This window comes from Marmota marmota, unplaced genomic scaffold, assembly GCF_001458135.2.
Source record: "Marmota marmota marmota unplaced genomic scaffold, marMar, whole genome shotgun sequence".
In the NCBI taxonomy this organism is placed as follows: domain Eukaryota; kingdom Metazoa; phylum Chordata; class Mammalia; order Rodentia; family Sciuridae; genus Marmota; species Marmota marmota.
In genome coordinates, this window is record NW_026000206.1 from 5,506,206 (window position 1) to 5,518,337 (window position 12,132).

Consider the following 12,132-nt stretch of genomic DNA (forward strand, 5'->3'; position numbering starts at 1 on the left):
CTGAGGGAGGGCTCTGCCCTCCCACCCGGGACCCTTGGGGACTCGGACTGCGCGTCTGTTCCGCAGATGACCGGTTCTAACGAGTTCAAGCTGAACCAGCCGCCCGAGGACGGCATCTCCTCGGTGAAGTTCAGCCCCAACACTTCCCAGTTCCTGCTGGTCTCGTCCTGGGACACGTCCGTGCGCCTCTACGATGTGCCGGCCAACTCGATGCGGCTCAAGTACCAGCACACCGGCGCCGTCCTGGACTGCGCCTTCTACGTAGGTGGCCGTCCCCTCCCCCTGCCCTCTGCCGCGCCGGGAAGTGCCCGGTCAGCAGCGCCCCTTTTCCGGTGTCGGGTAGATCTCTGTGGGAGTTCTTTGGACCGCTCGTTGGTGTTCGGCAACACCTGCTCGAGCCGGACACTCTGTTTCTTGTTGGGAACGTGCAGATGTCCTAAACCCTGTGAACTTCGTGGACTTAACGATGATTCGTGTTTGAAATTTGCAGCTGGACCGATGTGGCTGCCCCATTAAAAGGGACATGTAGAAGGAATGCCTGTTTTACCCTCAGCCACTGGGATGAACTGAGCCCTCCCTCAGTTTGTTGACAGTGGTTTTTGTGACCACTTCCACCCTTTTTGTTTACAGTGAATAGTTGTGCTCAGTGTGTGCTGTTCCCAGCATGACCTGAACAGTTGGCCATAGAGGTAGGCATTCTGAAATGCTTTTTAAAAGCTCTGTAAGTTTTAAGTGCCTTGAAACTTTATTTTGTAGGATCCAACGCATGCCTGGAGTGGGGGATTAGATCATCAGTTGAAAATGCATGATTTGAACACTGATCAAGGTAATGTAACCACATTTTTAACCATTTTTCTTCACTAATTATTAGAGTGTAAAAGTTTAGGAAGAATGGTTGCTGAATTTCTTAGTTCTGGAGATAGAGGTAAAAGTGGTATGAATTTAGACATTTTTGTCTGAATAACCATTAAGTTACTGGCCACAAAACATTATGCATATATTTTTGCACTTTGATCTCCATCCTAAGTGTTTACATGAAGTGATACTTAATTATTTGACTTTTACCTCATCCTTAGAAGTGAATTAGAACATATAGTGGTCCATGTTTTAATAGAATGTTCCAGGATAATGCTTATGTTTTAGGGTTCTTCTTTCAGAAGGTAATTAAAACTGAAGGAAGGTATTTTCATAAAAACAAAACATTGTAGAAAAGCTAATAATGTTTATTAATTCTGCTTATTTACTTAGTAGAATATGTTTCCGTTGCATTTGTTAAGAAAATAATTTCTTAGAGACCCAGATATGAAATGACCAAATTTTTATGATCATACTAAGGCAGAGCACACATTGGAGTAGAACCCAAACATCAGAGCTCTCTAGCTGAGCATTTGTCCTTACTTTAGACAGATAAATTTGAAGGAGATGGCAGGGAACCTAGAAGCTGAGTTGATCAACAGGATGGTGGATGGAGGACAGGCACATTTTGTCAAAAAAAAAGGTTAAAGAGACTTGCAAAAGACTTGTTATGGAACTTAAAATTAATGTTGTTGGTTTTGTTTGTCTGTAGCTTGCCCTGTGTAGTAAATTACCCTGTAGGTTAAGTCCTACTTACTCACAAACTTGGGAAAAACAAACTTGATTTTCAGTGTTTAGGCTGTAACTTAAAGATAATTAGTTGTTTATTCTGACCATCATTGCCAGACTTCATGAGATACTTGCAACTTGTTTTAATATGCTTTTAGAAAGGTAACATTCCTGTTTAAGAGTCAAGACCATGTGCTATTCTTGTATGCCTAGGTTGCATGGATTTGGGCTCATATCTAGATGGAAGTTGAATGAAGAAATGAGATATTGTGAAGGTTGAAACTGAGAAAAGAAATTATGTGTTGGAAATTTGACCTACCATGAAAACCAAGTGGAATAAATTATAAGACTTCATCTCCAGCTCTCATAATCCCATAACCACATGAATAACTTTCTTTAAAGTATTGGCTTCATGTGTAAGATAAACATTATTGAGTTCCAGAACCTAGGGTTCTTCACCCATTTGTTCATTCAACAGGTATTTCTTGAACACCTAGTGTGCACCAGACCTTTCATTAGATACAGAGTTAAAAACAAGCTTCCTGATAAGAAATCTAAAATTCAGTAAGGAAAGTAGTAAACATGCCACCTGTTTAAATGTAATCTGAAACTCAAGGCAGCCTTTGATATGCAATATGCTAGTGGTTCAGACTTGCATGGTAAGATGACCAGAGATGAATGTATAACTTTGTAGTAATGAAGATATTTTTGTGTATGCAGACATTTCCATGGATATTGAATGAGGCAGATTCATTGCATTTGTTCATTTGAGTACTCTTGTTTAGTTGAGGTAGTAAAGCTAGTTGTTGGGTTTTTTTCTTGTAGAAAATCTTGTTGGAACCCATGATGCCCCTATCAGATGTGTTGAATACTGTCCAGAAGTGAATGTGATGGTTACTGGAAGTTGGGATCAAACAGTTAAATTGTGGGATCCCAGAACTCCTTGCAATGCTGGGACCTTCTCTCAGCCTGAAAAGGTAGGATTTTTATATTTATCAGGAATTGTAGTTCTCGGGGTGACTATGCTGTTGAATTTAATGATTAATATGCTATTGAATTTAATGGTTAAGAATTGTGACAGTCTCTTTTTATAAATGCAACAACATAGAAATGCTTTAGTGCAAAGGAAATTAACTTTGGAATGAATTTTAATCTCTTTTTTCTGTCAGTTGTTAACACTTGTACTAGCAAGTGAGAGCTTAAATGAACCTGCTTCATGTATTAATACTTTAAATCTCAGGACTGAGAAGCAGCTCATGGTCTTTGTAAAGAGGTCATTTAGCAAAAACTGTTCGATTGTCGTAAATTGGATTTGACATGCCCCAAACAGAAAATGGGATGGAGCATCACTCATTTTCAGTTATGACCTAAGGATTCATTTGAGTTAACTATTACAAGGGTGAAATGGGTTGTCATTTCAAGTTTAGCAAGAAAGGTATCCTACTTCTTGACTGTTTATATATACACATTTTTTTTTTTTTAATGCTGATGTAGTTTGAAGGTTCTTTTTGAATGGAGTTTTTAAAAAGTGAAACTTTGTTATTCTAACCTTTTGATCTGCATGATAAAATAGTGCATTCTTGCTGTATCCTCATCAGACTTTATCAGGGGGTAGTTAATTTTAAAGATTGATTATTTTAGCAGTTTAAAGGTATCCTTCACTTGAGTCTATTTCCTCAGTGTAAATATGCTATTCAGCTGCTGTTAGCTATCATTACATATAGTGGTGCATCCAAAGAGCCATTATTTTTGTCACATCACATTCGAATCTACTCCTGGCAAGACCTTTGTTCAGAATAAAATAATTGCATTGTTTCTAGTTTTGATTTATGGTTGTATGTAACATGTTAAGAACTGTGATAAATTGCTGACAGAATATCATATAATGGACAGCCATACTGAATCAAGCTGCTTATTGGTTCAGCAAGGTTCATTATGTCACTTTTTTTTTTAATACTTTCTTTGATAAATGTATATACCTAGTCAGTAGCATGACAGTGGTTTCACTTGATTTATGATCAGTGAGGTTAGAAAGAACCGTTAGAAGCTTGTGTGTCACCTGTTCAGTAAAGATTTAAGGTAAAGTTCCTGATATGATTGTACCATTACAAATTGATCTCTCTGGATTTGGTATTTTCTGCAAATATTTTGTTTGTGAATAAGCTATGGTGAATCTTAGGGTATTATTCTTCATATTTAAGTCTCCCAGAATTACATCTGTTAATTTCATTCTTTTCAGTTCTTATTTTTCCCTTGGTCATATTAATTATTGAAAAAATTTTTAAATATTCTTTTTAGTTGTTGGTAGACCTTTATTTAGTTAATTTGTTTATATGTGGTGCTGAGAATCGAATATAGTGCCTCACACATGCTAGGCAAGTGCTCTACCACTGAGCCACAATCCCAACCCCTAATTGTTGAATTTTAAGTCCATATTTTAGAAACTGCCATGGTGGCATTGCATTGTAACTTAACTTGGTTGTTTGTTGTGGATTGTAGTTAATACACTAGAGATTAAAAACTGTATGGTTTACTTACTGAGCATTAAAGATGCACTGTCTTGTGGGGCCTCTCTGCTTTTTTACTTTGTTTAGGTGCTGGGGATTTAACAGCCCAGGGCCCTGGGCATGCTAGGTGATCACACTCTCAGCACCAAGCTATATTTCCTGCCCTCTATTTTTTTTATAGCAATTCTTCAGGGTGAAAAATATTAGGTCAGGTTAGAGTTACATATTAATTGAAAATTATAACCTCAATTTTGGATATCTAGTCTAGATTTGAAAATAGTGACTTAACATGACCAGGAAATATGTTTTTTGTCTCCTTTTTCATGAATTTAATGCCTCTGTCTGTGAGTAACATGTTTGTAAATGAACCACTAAATATTTTGCTTGCAGGAAATTTGGTGACTTATAAAGAAGTTTTTGTGGCTATTTTGGTTTTGAAGATTAAGCATTAGGGTAAAAAACTAGACACTTAAAGGGCATGAAATAGTTTTAAAAATCTTTCCTTAATATAAACTTCTGCTTTGAATGTTATTGAAGATGTTAGCCATAAGAATTAGCTTTGACACATGCAGATTACTGTTCTTGTTGTCTTTTTTTTTAAAATCTGAGGACTGAACCCAAGGTCTTGTATATGGTAGGCAAGGACTCTACCACTGAGCTACAACCCTCCCTCCCCTCCACTCACCCTTTTTTTTTTTTTTTTTTTAATTTTGAGACGAGGTCTTTTGCCTAGGCTAGCCTTGAAACTTGTGTTTCTTCTGCCTCAGAGTCCTGAGTAGCTGGGATTATAAGTTTGTGCCACCACTCCCAGCACCTTGCCTGTAAATTTTGAGTTTGTGTGTCACCAAAAGCAACCAAAGTTAATAATGACTCCCTCACTCTACTTGGAAAGGCCTATTTTTTCGTTATAATAGTTGGGAAAAGTCAAGATTTTGAGTCAACAAATGAAATCAAAAGGTGGTTGTGGAAAAGTAACTTGGAAAATGTTTTATGAAAGGTTAGAAGCTCATTGAAAGGTATCTTGAATTATTTTATGTTTTATTGTCTCATTTTTTTTTTTTTTTTTTTAATAATTTTGCAGCCCATGAACCAAATCTAGGGCATTTTTAAATATTTATTTATTTATTTATTTAATTTTTGGCAGACACAACATCTTTGTTTGTATGTGGTGCTGAGGATCGAACCCGGGCCGCACGCATGCCAGGCGAGTGCGCTACCGCTTGAGCCACATCCCCAGCCCCTTATTGTCTCATTTTTGAGTGCTTTTTTTTTTTTCATTTTTGTCTAAATGAAAGAAGGTTGGGAAAAATTGTTTTGATAATGAGTTGTCTTCAAAAGTTTCTCTACAGGATTAGAATGTACCTTATATGATACTGATGAAGAATTAATATCCAGGATTTGCTGTTTTGTGTGCATTATTTGACTTGAATAACTGTAGCATCTAAAATTGTTGCTTGTGTTTGGAATTTAATGGATTAATTTTTTTAATACTTAGATGGATTTCATTTGGAGGTGAAATGCTATTTTCAAGATATAGATGAATTTTAGCAATTTCTCATCTCTCTTAAAAGGTGTATACCCTCTCAGTGTCTGGAGACCGGCTGATTGTAGGTACAGCGGGCCGCAGAGTGTTGGTGTGGGATTTACGGAACATGGGCTATGTGCAGCAGCGCAGGGAGTCCAGCCTGAAATACCAGACTCGCTGCATAAGAGCATTTCCTAACAAGCAGGTACTGATCTACTCTTTCTCCAGTTCTGGTATTTGAGAATAATATCTTATATGATGATAATTTGGCTAATACTTTCAAGGTGTTTTTCTTTTTTGAGTAGTGACTTAGAATTTGCTGTTAGGAAAAAAAAATTGCTGTTAGCTATATTATTACTTAACACTTTAAACAATCTCATCTTAAAAGGTAATGTGTTAATAACCTGCATTTTGGAGAAGACCTTAATGTTCAGACAGGTTAAATGATCTGAATGGGATCACTCAATAGTTAGAATAGAGGTCTTTGGATTTTTCTGTTGATTCTGATCATGTACAATAATTTAAAGAGTTTTGCAGATATTTCAGTTTACAGACCAGGAATTAAAACAGATCTGAAAATCTGTTTATAGGATTCGCTATTTTCTTTTTGCCTTTTTCTAATTGTAATAATAATTGTTTTTTCTTCCATGTGACATTAGAAATTTGATTTTCTGAACTCCACTGAGGTTAGAGAGGTAGTGTCCCTCACGTGAAGACTAATTCTATTTTGTGTGTGTACGCGTGTGCATGATGTTCTGGGGATGGAATCTAGGGTCTCATGTATGCTAGGCAAACACTATCACTGCATTATATTCCCAGCCCTACAGACTAACTTTTGATATATAGGGTGAATTGCTTTCCATCTTCATTAAGTAGACTAGCTTGTTTATTAGTGAGCTCTTTCCTACCCCCAATTCATAAAGTTATAAGGGGAGCTGGTAATGCTGTAAGTTACAATAGGAATTTTGCAGGAGAAAAAGTCATTAGAAATCAGCAGGTATGTTTGAAATCATGGTGCCTGTCATTTAGTGTTGTGGAATTTGAAGCAGTTGTTAAGTCAGTTATTCTCTTGGTTTTTTTAATCTCAAAAGGCCAATATCTTATATGGTCATCACAGTTCTTTTCCAGGAAAGTATAAATTTTTCATCCCTGACAAGGAATTGCAGTTAGGTGAAACTTTGGGATTTAAGTATGTGATCAAAGGATTATTGTATTATAGAAATTATTTTTATTTCTTCCCTTTTTTCTTTAAAGTCAATTTATTTATTATGCTTGTGATGGGAATTGAACTCAGGGACTTGTGCATGCATGCGAGGCAAGCACTGGAACAACTGAACTATATCCCAGCCCCTGTTTTAATTTTCTGTCAGACTGTCTCTACTTCATAATGGAAATTTAACATAGATTTTTACTGAATTTTTCTCATAAGCAGTTTTTAGGCATAACTCTTTTTTCTCTCGAAAGGATTGAAAAAAATGAAGATTGAAAACAGATTTCATATTCAGCATATTATCTTAAGTTTTATAGCATGTTGTCATATCATGGAAAGGTGAGAAAAGGTTTGAAATTGTAAACCATTTTTGACCATTCCTGAAGTGTCTGCTGTGTACTAGCCGTGGTAAATTCAAGAGGTGGAACAACTGAAATGCAGGACTGATATTCCAGTCGATTTGTGTTATTGATGCTCCCAGTGACGGAAACACAGTTCTTAACAGTTGTTAGAGATGAAAAGGCATAGAACGATAAAATAATATATTTAACTGAGGGAACAAATTTGAGTCCCTTCTGGACAGGAAACATAAATGGTACTAAAACACTTTAAAAATTCTTGTTTAGGTTTGATAAAATAGTTGGACCTTTCTGATTATCATGTGTAAGACACAGTAAAGAAAGCAAGTGATGACAGCCTGTTTTTTTTTTTTTTTTTAAGATAAAACAAATTAATGTTCTAGCTTTTTAGAGTTGTCATAATTGTCAGTACAGCTTAAACATTTTGTTAAAACCTGGCCGTACTTTTTTTCATTTCTGAAAGAGTCATCTTTCTTTGGTATGGATTGAATTTGGGAACTAGTGCCTTGTTTATGGAAGCTGGTTTACCATTTTTGTCCTCTGGTTTGCTCTTGACAGGGCTATGTATTAAGCTCTATTGAAGGCCGGGTGGCAGTTGAGTACTTGGACCCAAGCCCTGAGGTACAGAAGAAGAAGTATGCTTTCAAATGTCACAGACTAAAAGAAAATAATATTGAGCAGATTTACCCAGTCAATGCCATTTCATTTCACAATATCCACAATACATTTGCCACAGGTAAAGTATGGCAAGCTAACTTATATTTAATTATTATGATTATATGGTTTTTAAAATTGAACATTATTTGGGCTTAGAGTTATTTTTAAAATTTGCTTTTTTTTTTTAAGCTATTTAAGGAAAAAAATCTGTAGCACTTCTTGGGAGAAATGTAACTTAAATGGTCTTAAAAATTAGATGTTTAAGATAATGGTGTTAACCAATTTAACTATTTTGAAATTACTTGCAGGTGGTTCTGATGGATTTGTAAATATTTGGGATCCATTTAATAAAAAACGACTGTGCCAGTTCCATCGGTACCCTACCAGCATCGCATCACTTGCCTTCAGCAATGATGGGACTACACTTGCAATAGCATCATCATATATGTATGAAATGGATGACACGGAACATCCTGAAGATGGTATCTTCATTCGCCAAGTGACAGATGCAGAAACAAAACCCAAGTGAGTATGCTTCACCTGTATTTGAGCCTTTTCTTGCATTCAACCCAGGATTTATTAATTTTTCTAAATTCATGAATAGCATTGTTGATGCCTGCTCGATATTACAGCCGACTGTAGGGTTGGAGTTGATTTTATCTTGTTCTCCCAAGCTTTCAATATCCGTAGGTTGATAGACGTCTGATGGATAAAATTGTGCCTAGTTGTTTTGTAGAGAAGAATGTCAAACTCTCATTCTTCTTGAATAGACTCTATTATTTGAATCTCTGCAGTTATTACTAGCTCATTGCTTCAAAATTAAGTTGAGGAATTCAAGAATAATTTATTTTAGTAAATTCTATTTAAGATATTTAAGAATTTGAACTGCCAAAAACTTCCCTCTCCACAGAGGTCATTTCTATAGTATTTACACAAAGCAAATGACCTTCAGGTCTTATTAAAAACCCAGAATAAGATGCCCTTGCCTAGAATAGCAAATTTCCTTAGTTTTGAAATTTTCATAGATGTCTTTGGCTCTTGGTTGTAATTGTTGACTGAGAGGAATCATTTGCATTTTTCCATATCAGTAAGGCAAAGCTTTTTACTTTAGTAGCCTCTACCATGCTTATGGTACTATAAAATGCCCATAGAGTTTTTGTATGATTTTGTGTCCCTGTGTTCAGGCCCTTGAAGGAAGTCCTCAGTAAATATTTGTGGAATAACTGAATGTTTTCAGGATTCTTATGCTTTTCTCAATTAACATGGGTATGGTACCCTTGCTAAATCAGTTGAGCCCCTGAGAAGGAGCAGGATGTTGAATATTCAGTATTAGCATATTTGACTTTAGAAAAGTCTTAGCATGTGAAGCCTGTTGGATAAAGGGCTGTGTTTACATTTGATCTGTCACTTTTGTATCTCTTGTCCTGGCCGGCCATTTTGATCTCATGCTCTTCTTTTTTTCTTTTGAACTTGTAGGTCACCATGTACTTGACAAGATTTCATTTACTTAAGTGCCATGTTGATGATAATAAAACAATTCGTACTCCCCAATGGTGGATTTATTACTATTAACAAAGAAACCAGGGAAAATATTAATTTTAATATTATAAGAACCTGAAAATAATGGAAAAGAGGTTTTCTTTTTTAATTTTTTTTTTTTTTTTTTTTTAAATGAACAATTTCCTAAATGCATGAGATGGTTTGATGGTTTGCTGCATTAAAGGTATTTGGGCAAACAAAATTGGAGGGCAGTGACTGCACTTTTAAGAATTAGTTTTGACCTTGATGATTTTTGTTTCCGCTGTGGAAATAAATGTTTGTAAATAAATAGAGTTAATAAAAATCCCTTTGCATTCTTTCTGGACCTTAAATGGTAGGGGAAAATGCTCTTGAGCTATTTCTTTTTCTGGTTGTAGCTGCTAATTCTAAAGCTGCTTCAGACTGCCTCATGAGGAGGTTAATCTACAATTAAACAATATTTCCTCTTGGCTGTCCATTATTTTCTGAAGCAGATGGTTCATCATTTCCTGGGCTGTTAAACAAAGCGAGGTTAAGGTTAGACTCTTGGGAATCAGCTAGTTTTCAATCTTATTAGGGTGCAGAAGGAAAACTAATAAGAAAACCTCCTAACATCATTTTGTGACTGTTAACAATTATTTATTAGCAAACAATTGATCCCAGAAGGGCAAATTGTTTGAGTCAGTAATGAGCTGAGAAAAGACAGAGCATATCTGTGTATTTGGAAAAATAATTGTAACGTAATTGCAGTACATTTAGACAGGCATCTATTTGGACCTGTTTCTATCTCTAAATGAATTTTTGGAAACATTAATGAGGTTTACATATTTCTCTGACATTTATATAGTTCTTATGTCCATTTTAGTTGTCCAGCCACTGGTGATTAAGGTTAAAATGAAAAAAATTATAGTGCGAATGAGACTCATTTCAAAGTAATTCCTTAAATCAGAACACGAACTCAGCTTGGCCTATTCTGAGTAGTTCCAAATAGTATAATACAGTCACGCTTTTTATTTTTAATTTATATTATTTGCAAATGTATATCTCTGATTAGGACTTAGACTGTTACTGAAATTTTATTTTATCCATGATGTATTTTTTTTTAATTCTTAGATATAGAGAAGGGTCTTATTTTTTAAGTATTTCAGTGAAAAATGAGTTCATTGTGAACGCATCTTTTGAAATGTATTTTCTTCATTGCAGGTCCACCTAATCATCTCGTGAAAATGGTTTCTCTATGGAAAGCTTTGTTTGCTTCCTACAAATACATGCTTATCCCCTAAGGGATGTGTTATAGTCATTGTGGACATGTTATTTAGTATGTGGATTTGTTTTTTGTCTTACAAGAAATTTGCCTGTTTATTTTTTAATAGATTGTTTAGGATGAGGAGTCTGCGTCCTTACGCAGTACTGTGAAGAATTCCTCCCATCTTCCCCCAAGTAAGCCCAGTTGCTGTTTATGAGCAGTTCCAGTTTTTTTGTAGTATAATCTAAACCTGTTATTTCCCTGCTGTATAATAAATCAGATTCGGAACACTTAAATGTTGGATGTTTTTAAATATTGGTAATGAATGTAATTTACTACATAAAAAGGCTTCTGTAAAGCAAAACTCTTCATCAAGGGCATGTTGAGGATGACATTTTACCTTTAAGTCCACTCTGCCTCATTTAATTATGTCTATTCTGATGTATATTGGGGCTTCAGTCCTGGATAAAGTGATGTGTTGGAGTTCAGCCATTTCCCTGGTGCCCCTTTGGAGGCTCCGCAGGGCCCTGAGCCATCCCCTGGCCTCTCTCAGGATGGGCCCTCACTACGGCAGCCTCTGGTCGCCTCCTGGCATGGTGTTTTCTTAGTGGTGCCAGTGCTGTGGAGCTCATACAGCTCATACATCCCTGTGCTGATGAAATCATCGTCCACATGCAGAGAGCCAAATGACAGGCCCTTCTGGACTTATCCATCAAATGCTAAATCAAAGTGAAGCCCTTGGGATGGTAAATAATGTAATAGCCAGAGACTAACTGATGGTATTGGTTCTTTAGTGTGATTATGTGCTTTTAAAAGTCATAACCACTTGGTTGAGGACAGAGCATAAATTTAAAACATTGTATAACTGAAAGAGAATTAATATAGTGTTGTTAAAGGTGACCGAATTAAAGCCATGTGTGGACCTGTTTCTGAAGTTGTGTAGGAGAGTTTTTTTTTGGTGGTTCCATCTGAGTGTCCTCTTATCTCTTAAAATCCAATGTGCCTCCCTGTTTCCCCTGCATACTACTTAACCAGCTCCTTTTCATAATTGCCTGTTCATGATTATAGCCACCTTTCCCCCCAATTACCCAGTTGTGGTTAACTTGGCTTTTTAATATCAGTTTCTTATATACATGTTAAGTGTCTCAGGTTTATCTTTCTTCCTACTGCTTCTGTTCTGTGTCCTTCTTGTTGAATGCTGAAGTCTTTAGTCTCTGCCCCAAGTCCTCTGTCTTCAAGAGCAAATATTTAGCTGTGATCCAAGTGAGAAAGAAATTTTGAACTACAGTCTGGAACATATGTGAAGACAAAAGGTTCATGAACATTACTTGCCCTTCCTTCATGTGATGTACCTGGTGTATGTTTATTTTTCTTTTTCCTTTCATTTAAATGCTGGTTATGGTGCTCTGAACTGATTTTTATAACAGAACACATTGCCACCTGTAATTTGCAGAAATTGCTCAGTACCTTCCAAGATTTTAAAAAACTTTTGTTTCATGCCATACTTGGAATCCTCTAGTGCTTCT

At 36.1% G+C, this 12,132-nt stretch overlaps 1 protein-coding gene across 2 annotated transcripts in view; it reads left to right on the top strand.

Annotated features, from left to right (window-relative positions):
- Bub3 (BUB3 mitotic checkpoint protein) overlaps positions 1-11,540 on the top strand; it is a 12,353-nt gene extending 813 nt beyond the window's left edge. The window contains exons 2-8 of one of the 2 annotated variants that reach the window (XM_015498365.2): positions 67-261; positions 757-826; positions 2,410-2,561; positions 5,663-5,821; positions 7,744-7,921; positions 8,151-8,367; positions 9,319-11,540. In XM_015498365.2, coding sequence (XP_015353851.1) covers positions 67-261; positions 757-826; positions 2,410-2,561; positions 5,663-5,821; positions 7,744-7,921; positions 8,151-8,367; positions 9,319-9,334 — 987 coding nt within the window. In that variant the 3' untranslated portion in view covers positions 9,335-11,540. The remainder of the gene's footprint in view (positions 1-66; positions 262-756; positions 827-2,409; positions 2,562-5,662; positions 5,822-7,743; positions 7,922-8,150; positions 8,368-9,318) is intronic. The other variant, XM_015498366.2, reaches the window with a different exon arrangement.
- The last annotated feature ends 592 nt before the right edge of the window (positions 11,541-12,132 follow it).